This window comes from Fistularia commersonii, chromosome 24, assembly GCF_037954325.1.
Source record: "Fistularia commersonii isolate RoL2024-O1a breed Wild chromosome 24, RoL_Fcom_v1.0, whole genome shotgun sequence".
Taxonomy (NCBI): domain Eukaryota; kingdom Metazoa; phylum Chordata; class Actinopteri; order Syngnathiformes; family Fistulariidae; genus Fistularia; species Fistularia commersonii.
Genome location: NC_141307.1, coordinates 10092836 through 10106052, shown reverse-complemented (window position 1 = coordinate 10106052; position 13217 = coordinate 10092836). Strand labels below are relative to the sequence as shown.

Below are 13217 nucleotides of genomic sequence, written 5' to 3'. Positions count from 1 at the left end.
CGCAGATTTGTATCGAGGTCAAATGATGGAAAAGAAACTGTGATATTAAGCGACATTTTATAGTTGTAACCACAGCCGGCGGCCTTTTTCGACAGTGTTGTCGGGGTACCTTCAGTAGAAGACTGGCCCCAGGAGGTGGCCCTCCCACAGAGTGCCTTCAGCCCACGGCCCCCTAAACCCATACAGGCTTTGGTCCCAGACATGGATGAGCAAGGGCAGGCCCTGTTATTGGTGAGTAGCCTTTGCCTTGGTTAAAACATGTCCACACCCATAATCTTTTTGGCTTCCATTAACTTACGCATTTCCTTGTTTTTTTTGTGTCTCGTGTTCCAACATAGCAATTCCTTGCCTTCAACCCCTCCAGGAGGATATCTGCATTCGCAGCTCTGAGCCATCCTTATTTTCAAAGTGTTGACATCCACAGTAGAAGCGTGTACGCAACACAGCCTATCTCCAGTAACAAGTCCGCTATTGAGGAAAGGACTGCCTGACATTCTTTCTTCACCCTCAGTCATACAGGATACTGCCTATAAAAAGTATAAACCCATCCTTGCTTTTGTGTTCGCTCACCTTGATTCCCAGTTGTACCATTAAGTCAAAGTGCATCAAGCTTTTTCAACCTGTCGTCAATTAATGAACGCAGTGGAAACAATCGAACACCTCTGACAGACGTATCCATCCCATTAAGTGAACTTTGTGACAGTGTGTCGAGGTCAGGCGTCAACAATTAAACTTGTATATATTCGTAGTCATTTTGCACAAGTCAAATTTTTGAATGAAAAAGACCTGGACTCTCATCTTTCCCCTTTTTTTCGTTTTTGTCAGTCCAGTTCACAGAGTCATCCGTGGTTCTTGCAGACTGCCCCTGCATTACCACCAAGATTACTGGTATTATGGTCTTTTTTTTTAACACCAGGGGCTCACAAGCCTTTATCAGCTTTATGCAGAGAGGTATCTCCATTTAAGGATGCTCCCACCATCAGACATTCAGTTAACTGGCCTGTAAAGTTCATTTTAGCCACTCTAAACATTAGGGAACCACGTAGCTGTCACGGTGTCCACAGATCTTGCAGTAAGTGTTTTGGTTAAATATGTGTTTGTTTATGAATTAACAAATGATTAAAAACTAGCCAGCGGACGTGCCTGAATCTTACACACACACACTGGCTCTGCAATTTGATTTATGATCACCGAAACACCGGTAGCACTTTGATTTTGCGGCATCGATGCATGGCAAAATCATTGGGATGAATACGAATGTCAAAAGTGTTTGTTTGTTTGTTTGTTTGCTGATAACCAGTTTTCACTGTCTCTGATCATTCCAAAAGCTTCATCCATTGTGATTTAATGCTGTATATAACAATTTAGTATGAAAAAATTGAAGAGGATGCGTATACTTTTTATAGTCCATGTACAACGCTCGAGGAAAGTACTCTGAAAGAGAGGGTAAGAAGGGTGCCAGGAATGCAGACATTCACACTTTTCTACCCTGAAAATGCACAACGGCTAGCCACCTTCCATGAACTGATGGATTATAATTGCTGCTTACAGTTTTTTTTGATAGTTGTTGATTGACTATGTTAAAAAATGCAAAGAGACTTGCATCCAGGAGCGGCCGACGGATGGACCGTAGAGACCCACGAATTCGAGGCCACTCTGTAAACAGCATTTAAGCCCGACAAGATTCCAGCGTGGACCTCACATGAGATTTTGCCGTCTCAGATACAAACACAGCATCTTGTATGCACACTGCCACAGATGGATGTTTATGTATACACCGACTTATTGAAACATTATTTTGCATCAATCAGCGTCTCAATGTCATTATCACTCCAGTTTCTACTGCCATCCTCAGGATGTCCTGCATAATTGCATCCCAGTAGCGGGATTCCAGCAGCTTTTGTGACTCAAAGCACTTTGGGATCAGGCAAACGTCAAGGCACGCAGCCTAATGGCCTTGTGCCAGTGCTAAAAAAAAAATGACGTATGAAAAACTTCCTGCCGCCTTGGTGTTTGACACATCATTTACTCAGACATTAAGAGCTATTATCGTTACAGAATGCAATTATTTACAATCCGTGTGACATGTTCAGTAATGCACAGGCTTGCAAGAGGTGGACTACATCCCACCGGCACTCTTCAACGTTCATAAATCTGGCATGTAATTGTGTTGCAGATACTCTGTATTTAATTTTTATTTTATTGACAAGCCTGACACATGTATGTACCAAGTTTTAACTTGATTTTTAAGAGGCCAGGGCAGAAGATATTCGTACACAAGTTAGTCGATTAGAGAACCTGTGTAAGGATAGAGTGACATGTAAGGAATGTATAAAGGATAGCCATTGGTATTGTACAGTATGTAGTACCAAGTAAAAGCAGTAACAATAGAAAACGTCTGGTAAGTGCATCATCAGCCCTTAGATATGTTGTAAAGCGAAAAGAAACAAACAAAAAAATAGCGGTAGTGTAGTAAGGGTCGGTGGAATATCGTGTGGCAAGAGTATCATGTCTATTCAAAAAAAAAAAAAAAAAAAAAAATTTGGTGGGTTCTATGGGTGCTTGCTGAATTTTAATTTCCAGTGGTTTTCAAAATGAAATGCACAGATATCTTGTGTACAGCTTTTGCGCTATTTTAAAATCTCGTTCTGTTTAAGATTTCACCAGCTAGGAGAAGAAGCAAGTTATGCAGAGTTGTATTTTTGTATGTAGTAGTTGTGTCAGAACAGTAACATACTTAACACTGGTTTACTTTTTCTTAACAGGTAGTGCTGCTAGCACACAGACACACACGTGCACACACAATACTCTGACTTTCTCAGGTTCTAGGTATGGACGTCCAAACCTTTTTTCAGACAAAGTTTGCACATCCTCGGGCTACTAACTGATCACAACACAACTTTTTCAGGTTTCTTTTCAAGCTGTTCCATGATCATAGTCTACTGTCATTCCTATTTATCATATATGTTACTGTAGTTATGACTGCCTGGAGATAACTGCCTGTATGATCTGTTCTGCCATTAAAAGCAACTTTTACTTGCGAAATGGTGAACACAATGTAGATCCACAAATTATTTTCAGCTTGACTGAGCACTGTGTGAATTTTCTATGGATAATTACTTATACCTGATGTCAATGGTGCATACAATGCAATTAAAATCAAACATCTTTTAGGTATACAGGTTTACAATAATGATAATGACTGCTTTAGTCTATTAAACTTGATACAATCACTGTATGCTTTTCTTAACCAGTTTATAGAACATTTCAGTCTATCTTCCCTGTTTGGAAACTGTTTTCAACTGAGCTTGGTTGTCCTGTAAAACAAATTACATATGTTCTTATGTCACATTTGTAGTTAGCATATCAAATGGAGACCAAGGACAAAACAATTATGGAATTATACTCGTGTATGGATGCAGACATTGGTGGATTATTATTTTGTTGCACCAGTTAAATAAAAAGCAGCTTTTTATGAATGTTGTAACATGTTTTATAACTCAGGAATAACTTAGCACTAGATGAAAATCCAGTTGTTGGCCTCAACCGTACGCCTATTTTGTCATTCTATGTCTCTGTTGATGTGTTTGAAAATGTTTCGGGGGGCAGTTTACAGGTCACCGAGAACAACAAATTTGATACGGCTTTTATGTTAACGATAAGATTTTTGGAATCTGTGTCATCTAGCTTTATGAAAAGAGGTCAGATATATTGCTAATAGTTATGACATGATTTCCAATCAAAAATTCAATTGTTGAGGAATTTTGATGTTCACTTAAGAGGAAAAGGTGTTTTGGTTTTTAAACATTTTGTGCTATCACAGTCCCCTTTTACCGTCATTTCCGGACCATAAATCGCGACTTTTTTCACTAAAACAATGACGCGGCTAATATATGGACTGTTTTGGGGGCGTGCTTGATGCTGCGAAAACATTCGCGTCACATCAGACCGATGAAATGACCAGGAAATTATGAGTCCGTTCAACTCCGACACCGCAGAAGACGACTTTGACGGTTTTAGTACGTAGGAGGAAGCCAAAGATAGCGATCGGCTAGCCGTCGCGGCTTATATTGAGGTGCGCTCAGTAGTCCGGAAAGAAGTTCAAGGTGGAGGTGGGACTCCATCAGGGATCAGCTCTGAGCCCCTTCTTGTTCGCAATGGTGATGGACAGGCTGACAGATGAGGTTAGACAGGAATCCCCATGGACCAAGATGTTTGCGGATGACATTGTGATCTGTAGTGAGAGCAGAAAACAGGTAGAGGAAAATCTAGAGAGGTGGAGGTATGCTCTGGAAAGGAGAGGAATGAAAGTTAGTCGCAGCAAGACAGAATATATGTGTGTGAAAGAGAAGAACTCGGGTGGAACGGTGAGGCTACAGGGAGTGGAGATCAAGAAGCTGGAGGATTTCAGGTACTTAGGGTCAACAGTCCAGAGCGTAGGAGAGTGTGGAAAAGAGGTGAAGAGACGGGTCCAAGCAGGTTGGAATGGGTGGAGAAAAGTGTCAGGCCTACTATGTGATAGAAGACTTTCAGCCAGAATAAAAGGAAAGGTGTACAAGACAGTGGTGAGACCAGTGATGATGTATGGACTAGAAACTGTTACAATGACCAAAAGACAGGAGGCAGAACTAGAGGTCGCAGAGATGAAGATGTTGAGGTTCTCTTTGGGAGTGACCGGGATGGATAGGATCAGGAATGAGTCTATCAGAGGAACTGCACATGTAAGATGTTTTGGAGAGAAGGTCAGAGAAGCCAGACTGAGATGGTTCGGTCATGTACAGAGGAGGGATAGTGAATATATTGGTAGACGGATTCTTGAATTGGAGCTGCCGGGCAAGAGGTCTCGAGGAAGACCAAAGAGAAGATTTATGGACGTAGTGAGAGAGGACATGAAGGTAGTTGGTGTGAGAAAGGAGGATACAGAGAATAGGGTTAGATGGAGAAAGTTGACTCGCTGTGGCGACCCCTGAAGGGAAAAGCCCAAAGAAGACGAAGAAGCGGCTCAATAGTCCGGAAATTACGGTAGTTTAATTTGTAACTATACCAAGAAACACCTGTTGCATCATGTAATTTGATTTCATTGAATAAAATAAGTAAAATGAAAAAAAACATTACGATAAATCAAAATAATCACATTGAAGATCCAGTGATCCTGCAGCACAAAACAAAATCTAGCCACCTTTGAGTCGAGAAAGGTACCTTCAAATAAAATGCATCATTATTATTATTACCATAATATTATTTTTATCATATTATCACTCCTATTTTGGGAGCGCCCATCAATCTGGAGGATAAATCCAGGCGGCCGCTTGGAGGCGGTGCTGCCCAGCAGGGAAATCAAGTCTGTCGGAATTAAAACAAACCAACAAGCTTTCATTGCTGTGACGTTTACAAGTCCGATGTAGTTACAGATCTATGTTAGCAAGATAACACACTTTTTGTTTAAAGCTTTGCTCAGTAGTAATTGCAAATGGGCAAGAGGGACAATAGAGTGGTGAGTTATTTCATACATATATATATGCATATATAAAGATATATAGGGTGTTTTGTGTAACTATCACACATAGGGCGACGACCAGCTGGGCTCGACACATTGAGCCTTGCGCTAGCTGCGTTAGCCGTTGCTAGGCTAGCTGATGCTAGGTTGACTCTGGATTTAAACGGTTAAGCGACTCATGAAGATAGTTAAGAGTAAAAATATAATTCTGAATGTTAAATATCTGGTATTACCATTCACAGCGTGGGTGATTACACAGCAAACATGGAAGCTGTAAGTTCTACCAGCGGTGGTGGAGCTGCGACAACAGCAGACGCTAACTAGAGTTTTGTGCGTTCAGCATCTGCAAAGGAAAAGCAAAACTACTAAAAGTTAGACAAAATAACTGGCAATAAAAATATCACATGCAATGCAACTAAAGTGAATCTAATAAAACACGCGTATGCATTGAACGCCTTAAAACGTAGCCCGTGAAAATTAGCATCAAAAGAACTACGGGTGTTTAACGTCGCTGTGTCATGTTTTCCTCAACGTTTTCCAGGCTGCGGTCCTCATGTCGCCATCACAAAGTCTTAAATATTAATTTTATCACTGCAAAAGTGAACTTGTTTTTGTCACGGATTTGTCTTGTAGACAACATTCGTGTCATTTCTATAATTAGTCATCTGCTGGAGTCCATTACGTTGTTTCGCGACCGATCGGACTGTACTACATGAAATCCACTATTTTGCCCTTCAAACAACCGAGGACGTATTTTTGCCGTAACAATCTGTTAATGTCAATCGTAAAAAAAAAACATTTAAAATTACACTGTTCTCTTCGGGCTTTTTATTTTGAAGGCGTGATACCTACCTAAAATAGCGTTTCCCGTTCACCCTATAAGGAATTGGCTGATACAACGTTTGAAGACACTTTCACACACGATATGTGGTCTTACTCCTTCAACAATAAGTATAAATTCTAAAGGCAAAGGGGGATAAAGTTGTATTTGTTCATTTAAAATCTGTAGTGTGTATGGTCTTATCTGTTGTAAGTGAAAAACAAAGCATCATCAAGGAAAGTGACTGGCTCTGCTGACTGATAGGTGTATTTTATCTATTCTCAGACAGACTCTTGACTGTCTTAAGGCATTATTTTCATCATCAGAGAAATTATAACTATTTGAAAATGTTAACCACTGGCGCATCAGCGTTAACTGAACAGCATTAAATGTTTCCCATGATCTCCACATTTTCACATCGGCGCGGTACATTGTCAAAACACTTTAGATAATCATACACTCCGGTAGAAAACCAGGAGCTACAAAAAAAATTCATGCTGGAAGCATGATCAAGCGCTATTTTGTGCAAATGTCTTTGTTTTAATAGCGTAAAGTGCAGTTACCCACTGCAAACGTTAGCTAAATATAGATAAACCCCAGGCTTTACAATGAATAGATAAATAGTGCAATATTTTATTTTGCATTTTCTTAATAATTTAGTCCCGTGTTCACGATATAAAATTCAAAATACCAACGTTGCCTCTGTTTTTAATGCTTGCAATACATTTTTCATCCATGGAAAAATTTTCCAAACGGGACTGTGTGGCCATAAGAGTCCTGGGTTTTACTGCGAGAAACATGTGAAGAGATTTTCAAAAGTATAAAATTCACAAAAAGACCGACAATTCTAATCCGAGTCGAAAAGTTTCATGATAAGAATTTTTCCAGGTAAACATTGGCAAGACAGATCATCGCTAAATACGTCTGTATTTTCTCCACAACATGGAATATATACTGCTCAAAAAAATAAAGGGAAGACTTGAACAACACAATGTAACTCCAAGTTAATCACACTTGTGTGAAATCATAGTGTCCACTCAGGAAGCAACACAGATTCATTTTGACTTGTTTTAAGGACATTACATCAAAGTTGGATCAGCCTGGAGTTTGTTTTTACACTTTAATTTGGAGTGTGATTCCTAATCCAGACCTCCATGGGTTGATACAATTGATGTCCATTGATCATTTTGGTGTGATTTTGTTGTCAGCACATTCAACTGTGTAAAGAGCAAAGTATTTCATAAGAATATTTCATTCATTTAGATCTAGGATGTGTTTTTTAAATGTTCCCTTTATCTTTTTTGAGCAGTGTAGTTGGAGACCCTAAATTGCTCAGACGTGTGAATGAAAGCGAACGGTCATTTTCCTCTGTGACACCCTGTGATCAACAGCCGCCCAATCCAGGTTGTAACCCGCCTCTCGTCCAGTCACTGCTGGGATAGGCTCCAGCACCCCTCCCACCGTGAATCCAGGATAAGTTTTACGTCTGATACCCCTCGTGACACAACCCTGGTTATTTATCCGGCCGTGGGACTGGCACTCGATGTATGCTGGCTTGTGACCCCCCTTAAGTGGCTAAATGGAAGGTCTGGCTTGCACAAGGGATACACATTAGTTGTGCAAGTGGTAGAGCAAGAGGCTTCCCGAAGCAAGTGACTATAGGAAACTTCCTGCTAAGAGGATATTTGGCAAAATGATTTACTTTGCCGGGCCACATCGGTGGTTTCAATCTCCGTATAATTCTGGGCCAAAATAGCAATATGGCAGCCCTTCAGACGTCTTCTAGTAAATACAAGACCTGCAACTTCTTCTCATATTAGATAATTGTTTCTGTAATTTGATTCATTTTTCCAGTATCTTTGTACTAAGAGTAGAATGATAGGAAATATTACAAATAGACATAGGCAAAGCCAATGTTCATGCAGCGCTGATCCACTGAACAACATCCCAAGGGGACTAAAGTTACATCCAAAAAATGTCAGCACTGACAAGTGAAAATGTTGCTGTATCGAGACACTACATGACTGTGTTGTTTTGTTTTTTTTTAAATAGCTGCTTTGCTACTAACGGTTTGGTTCATTGAAGTAGTGGAAGCTTGATCAATTTTTTCCCTCACAATCATGTTTACGACGTCCTTTTTGTTAATTTAGGCTTACATTAACCCCATTGCTGCTGCACGTGCCAGGGGACCAGTACAGAACTCGGGGCCAACCATCCAGGATTATCTAAGCAGACCTCGACCGACATGGTGGGTGCATATTGCAAATAGACCATCCAAACGTTGATTGAGCCTTCAAGATGATGTAATTTAAGTGCCTTTTTTTTTTTTTTTACATTTTTGATTTACATTTATTACTTATGGCCCTACCTATCCGCCAATTGAATGTGCCGTAAGATGAACATATACAAAAGTCTGAAACAGGATGCTATTGTGAGTGTCTCTCACTTGTAAAGTGTCTTTGAGTATCATGAAAAGCGCTGTGGAAAACCTATGTATTATTATTTATTATTATTATTATTCAAAGCTTTTTATCTGTAAGTTTGTGGACTCCTCAGTGCCAGTGGAATGTTAGGAATAATTCTTCAAAAGTCAAAGCAAAAGAAATTCCTTCGGGATCAATGAAGTTCTATTCTCTTCTATTGTAATGCCGCTGACTGATTAGATCTGGTTTCCCATTGTTTGGCTTGAAAATTAAAAACTCTCATCTTTTACAGGGAAGAGTTAAAGGAGCAGTTGGAGAAAAAAAAGAAGGGATCTCGAGCCCTGGCTGACTTTGAGGACAAAATGAATGAGGTGTGTTTGTAATGTTCAGATCAATGTCTGTCTGCTGCTACTGTCAAAGCTTTTCAACTTTCAAGATAATATGAATCTAACACGTTGAAAGTTTGAAGGGAAACTGCACTTGTCGTTCTCGTACAAATACTCACTGTCATGATCAGAGATGGAAGAAAGAGCTGGCAAAGAACCGAGAAAAGCTCCTGGGCGGAAGCGACAAGGACAAAGAGAGAGAGAAAAAGGCAGTGGACAAGGATAAAGAAAAGGACGAGAGGAAAGAGAGAAAAGAGGTACGGTAGACCCTGACATCCGGTTCGTGTCAACTTTTTCATCATATTTCAGGTCTTTTTTTTTTTTTTTTTTCTTAGAATCCCTTATTTTTCACCTTTCAGAAAAGAAGGAGAGAGAAGAAGAAATCCAACAGGGTGAGGAGAGACCTCCAGTGATTTGACAAAAAATGTTGCGTACAGTACCGTTTGTCGTTCTTGCTCCTCTCCCACCAAATCTCTCACAGAGCGTCTGACTTCCAAGCATGCTAATTACCTCAAGTCTAATGAACCCTGCTTTCATTGTGTTTTGGTCAAGCATTCTTCATCTTCCTCCTCATCGAGTTCTGATTCCTCCAGCAGCCCCTCCCGAGAATCTGAAGACGAGGTCAGTTCAAAGTTTTTCCTAAGCGATCATGTTCGGTGGACGAATTGAATATCAAAGGGGGGGGATCTAACTCCAAAGTCCTGGGAACATACAACCTGTTTTAATCTACAGGCACCCAAATGGTGCCGTGGTCATTTAGATGGGGAAAAAAAAAAAAAAAAACGTTTTGATCGATCCCGCGCATGCAATTTTGACACTATTCACATTTCCGTGTCTGCAGAATGAGAAGAAGAGTGTGAAGAAAAAACGGAAAAGAAAGAGGTCATCGGTCCGTCGAGCGTCAGACAGCTCGGAGGCAGAATCAGACGCTGACAAAAAGGTTCTTTCTGTCTTTTCTTTCTGAGATTTTATTCGAAACAAAAGAAACTTTGGAGTTTTTTTTTTTTTTTTTTTTCCTCCATTCAATGTGATTTTCTTTTTTTTTTTTTTTTCCAAAAAAAGAAAAAGAAAAGAATCAAGGAAGAAGGTGATCAAGAAAAGGTAATCAAAGTATTTTTCTCATCAGCTGAAAGGGGTCCTTCGCAGGTGTTCTAGATATGATGTGTAAATCAAGACAAATGTTTTTTTTTTGTTTTGTTTTTTTTGTTGAGTGGCTGGAACGCATCGATAAATGTGCCGCAAATCATTTTACCCTTAGGACGAAAAGATCCGTAGGAGAAAAAGGAAGGCGGAAAGAAATCCAAAAGACTGGTCTTCAGAGTCCTCTGCTGACTCAGTAGGAGAGGAACTGGTAAGTGCTGAGACATGGCTGCAACAGTTAGCAAAATTTGCACGAATCAATACATGAAAAGCCTTATCGCTTAAATTTGGTTACATTTAGAGAAGAAAAAGAACAACCCCGATTATTCTTGAACTGAGTTATTAAGTGCATGAAGTGCTATATTATTTTTTTGTTCCGTGGAGTCATCGGCCAATATCAGTATATCGGAGTCTCAGCTTGATGCCGCATCTTATGCATTTATCAATTTCAAGAGCCTTAGAATGCAGTGTAGTATCATCAGTCGATAATAAAGATATTTAGAATCACTTCAGTGAACTATGTTTTGTTAGATTATTATCAATTTAATTTGTAGGAAGGTCCCTAGTCTACAGTATGGTAAGTCACAGTGACAGCTTGGCTCCCATCCGTCTGGTCATTTGCCACAGGATGGTCGAGCCTCAAGTGACGTGACGTTGGCGAAACGACCCTCTGACAAACGTTTCAAAAGAGAAAACCGCTTTCTCCTTATTTTCCCAAAACCCTTCAAGGTTCGCAGTACACACAGGAATTCACTGCACTCTAAATAAATGAACACATACTGAAATATAGTTATAAAGAGATAAGAGTACAAAATTATTTGTGAGTCACTTTTTGGGAAAATGCAGCCGGTCCTCAGTGGTAGCCGTTGTGATTTATTTTCTTGCACTCACCATTTACGTCTGGGTTTTTGTCTTAACGTTGTTGTGCAAATGCACCACACGTCTTTTTTTTAAAGGAACTCCAGGGACTGATATTAACCCAGAAATGCATCGGTGTGTTGAGGTCGATACAAATCATGGCATGAATGTCAAAGGTTATAAGTGGCCTGTCAAATAAAGTGCTGCTGCAATTGAATATTATAAACTCAATTATAATCTGTGATCTTATAATCTTATTTCAATTGTTTCTTTGGTTCTATATTTTATATGTTTCTGTGCAGTGTTCTTGTGTGTTTAATAAGGCACCTAAAATAATATGTATTATTATCATTATTGTTGTTGTTTTTAATAATATAATGAGGCAACTCCTCATACCCAAATTAGATATTTGCAATAGAAGTGCAAAGACGTTTATTATTTCTTTTTTATTTAATTGATTTAATGTAATTCATATATATTTTTTTATTTTTCACCTTTCGTTTCAGGCTGAGGCCAAGAAAAAAAAGAGAAATAGCGAGGAAGAGGAAAAGGAAAAGTTTACAGTAAGCATTTTGTGTCAATCCTCAGCACAGAGCAAAATTTAACGTAATAATTTGTTTAATCTCCAACACCGATTTAAGCATACAGGTAGTAATTGTTTCCCGGAGAATAAAAGAACCGCCGAATGGCCGTGGGTGCAGTATCAACACACGTAATTCCAGAGAAACTGAAGGTGCTACATAAACATTGTCGCCATTGTTGTCACAGGATAAATCGAAGAAAAAGAGGAAAAAGAAGCACAAGAAACATGGCAGAAAAAAGAAGAAGAAGTCGTCGTCTCAGCTGGAATCAGAGCTCAGCTAACAACGGTGGCTCCACTTCTTTTTTTTTTGCACCCGGCAGTTTAATAGTGGTGTCGTTTTTGCCTTCTGACCACCGAAACCCTTCCCAATCCTGACTATGTCACTACACTAAACTGAGGAGACCTTCAGACTCGCCATGCCGGGGTTCGAAGGGGAAAACGAGTCATCCATCACCTCCGCAGCATCTTTTTAATTTTTTTTTTTTTTTATTTGTTTGTTCTCTCCCAATGATCATGCTATTCGCTGACATATGTCGCTTGAGTCACATTCAAACAAAAGGACTCGAGTGACGTTTTTGCATCATGATTTTTCAGAGCTCTCACTGTGACCGGCACCCGCTGTCCATCCTCAAGGCTCTTCTACGATTATCCTCCTACCAAATACCTGGTTTTTTCATGGATAGATAGAGGAAAGGGCCTCTGTGATGCATGTTGAGTTGAGGACCTGATGTCTCACCAGCCTCATATTGAAGTTGGACTTGTGATAGTTATAAGAAGATGAGGTACACAATAAACATTTATGGAGCTGGTCTGTTAAATTAATTGTTACATAGTTGTGTAAATGTACAACTGATGGGATATCATGAATAAAGTCATGTTTTAGCCATTATCATTACTAATGTACAGCCTTGATTTTTGGTGTGAGTATACTATATGCTGAACTCTGGCAAAACTGACTGGTCCATCTATTGCGACCCACTTCATATGCTTGTTCCCTCACCTTCCTTTTTATATTAAACTGTTTAAAAAACAGTGGTTTGCATCATTGTGTACGCATGGAAGTCCTCTTAAAGACAGAGCAAACGCCACCTGAGCTGATTTTTATATAGTCCAAGCCGGAGAGATTTTAGTGTCACACTGACCTATTTCATACTCCATAGACTTTATTGAGGCGACCAAAAAAAGGAGAATCTGGAACGGTCAGACAAGGAGGGACGCATTTGTCATGTGGGAGTTTATGAATGTCTGATTTATTACTAGCAAGGTGTACCTTAATACGTTGAAATATCTAAAAGCAAGGGTCCCCAAAACATTTACGTCTAGCTTATAAATTGTCACATATTCCATTGTATTAGTACCGGGGCAATTTGGGTCTTGCTTATATCACTGAAGTCCATGCATGGGTCCAGATGTGGGGTTCTACAATGAAGTTCCAACTAGAGGCTTTTGAGCCTGCAAGATCACCTGTCCCAACAGGTTTGTGAACCGCCCGGATGTTACAGATGACTCG

General features: G+C 39.7%; 2 protein-coding genes across 3 annotated transcripts in view; both read left to right on the top strand.

Moving 5' to 3' along the window:
• Positions 1 to 1807, top strand: part of cdk6 (cyclin dependent kinase 6) — a 38594-nt gene extending 36787 nt beyond the window's left edge. Inside the window, exons 8-9 of the mRNA XM_086171416.1 lie at positions 96 to 231; positions 339 to 1807. Coding sequence (XP_086027542.1) covers positions 96 to 231; positions 339 to 491 — 289 coding nt within the window. The 3' untranslated portion in view covers positions 492 to 1807. The remainder of the gene's footprint in view (positions 1 to 95; positions 232 to 338) is intronic.
• Positions 1808 to 5369: 3562 nt separating this feature from the next.
• fam133b (family with sequence similarity 133 member B) lies at positions 5370 to 12739 on the top strand. Of its 2 annotated transcripts, none has more exons than XM_086171568.1 (11): positions 5370 to 5494; positions 8468 to 8565; positions 9033 to 9111; positions 9258 to 9383; positions 9486 to 9518; positions 9679 to 9747; positions 9968 to 10066; positions 10189 to 10227; positions 10385 to 10477; positions 11631 to 11687; positions 11893 to 12739. In XM_086171568.1, the coding sequence occupies exons 1-11, from the start codon at positions 5471 to 5473 to the stop codon at positions 11986 to 11988; spliced, it is 813 nt and encodes a 270-aa protein (XP_086027694.1). In that variant the 5' UTR covers positions 5370 to 5470; the 3' UTR covers positions 11989 to 12739. The 2 variants fall into 2 exon arrangements, with proteins under 2 accessions (XP_086027694.1, XP_086027693.1); XM_086171567.1 differs by having other exon boundaries at positions 9462 to 9518.
• Positions 12740 to 13217: the final 478 nt, after the last annotated feature.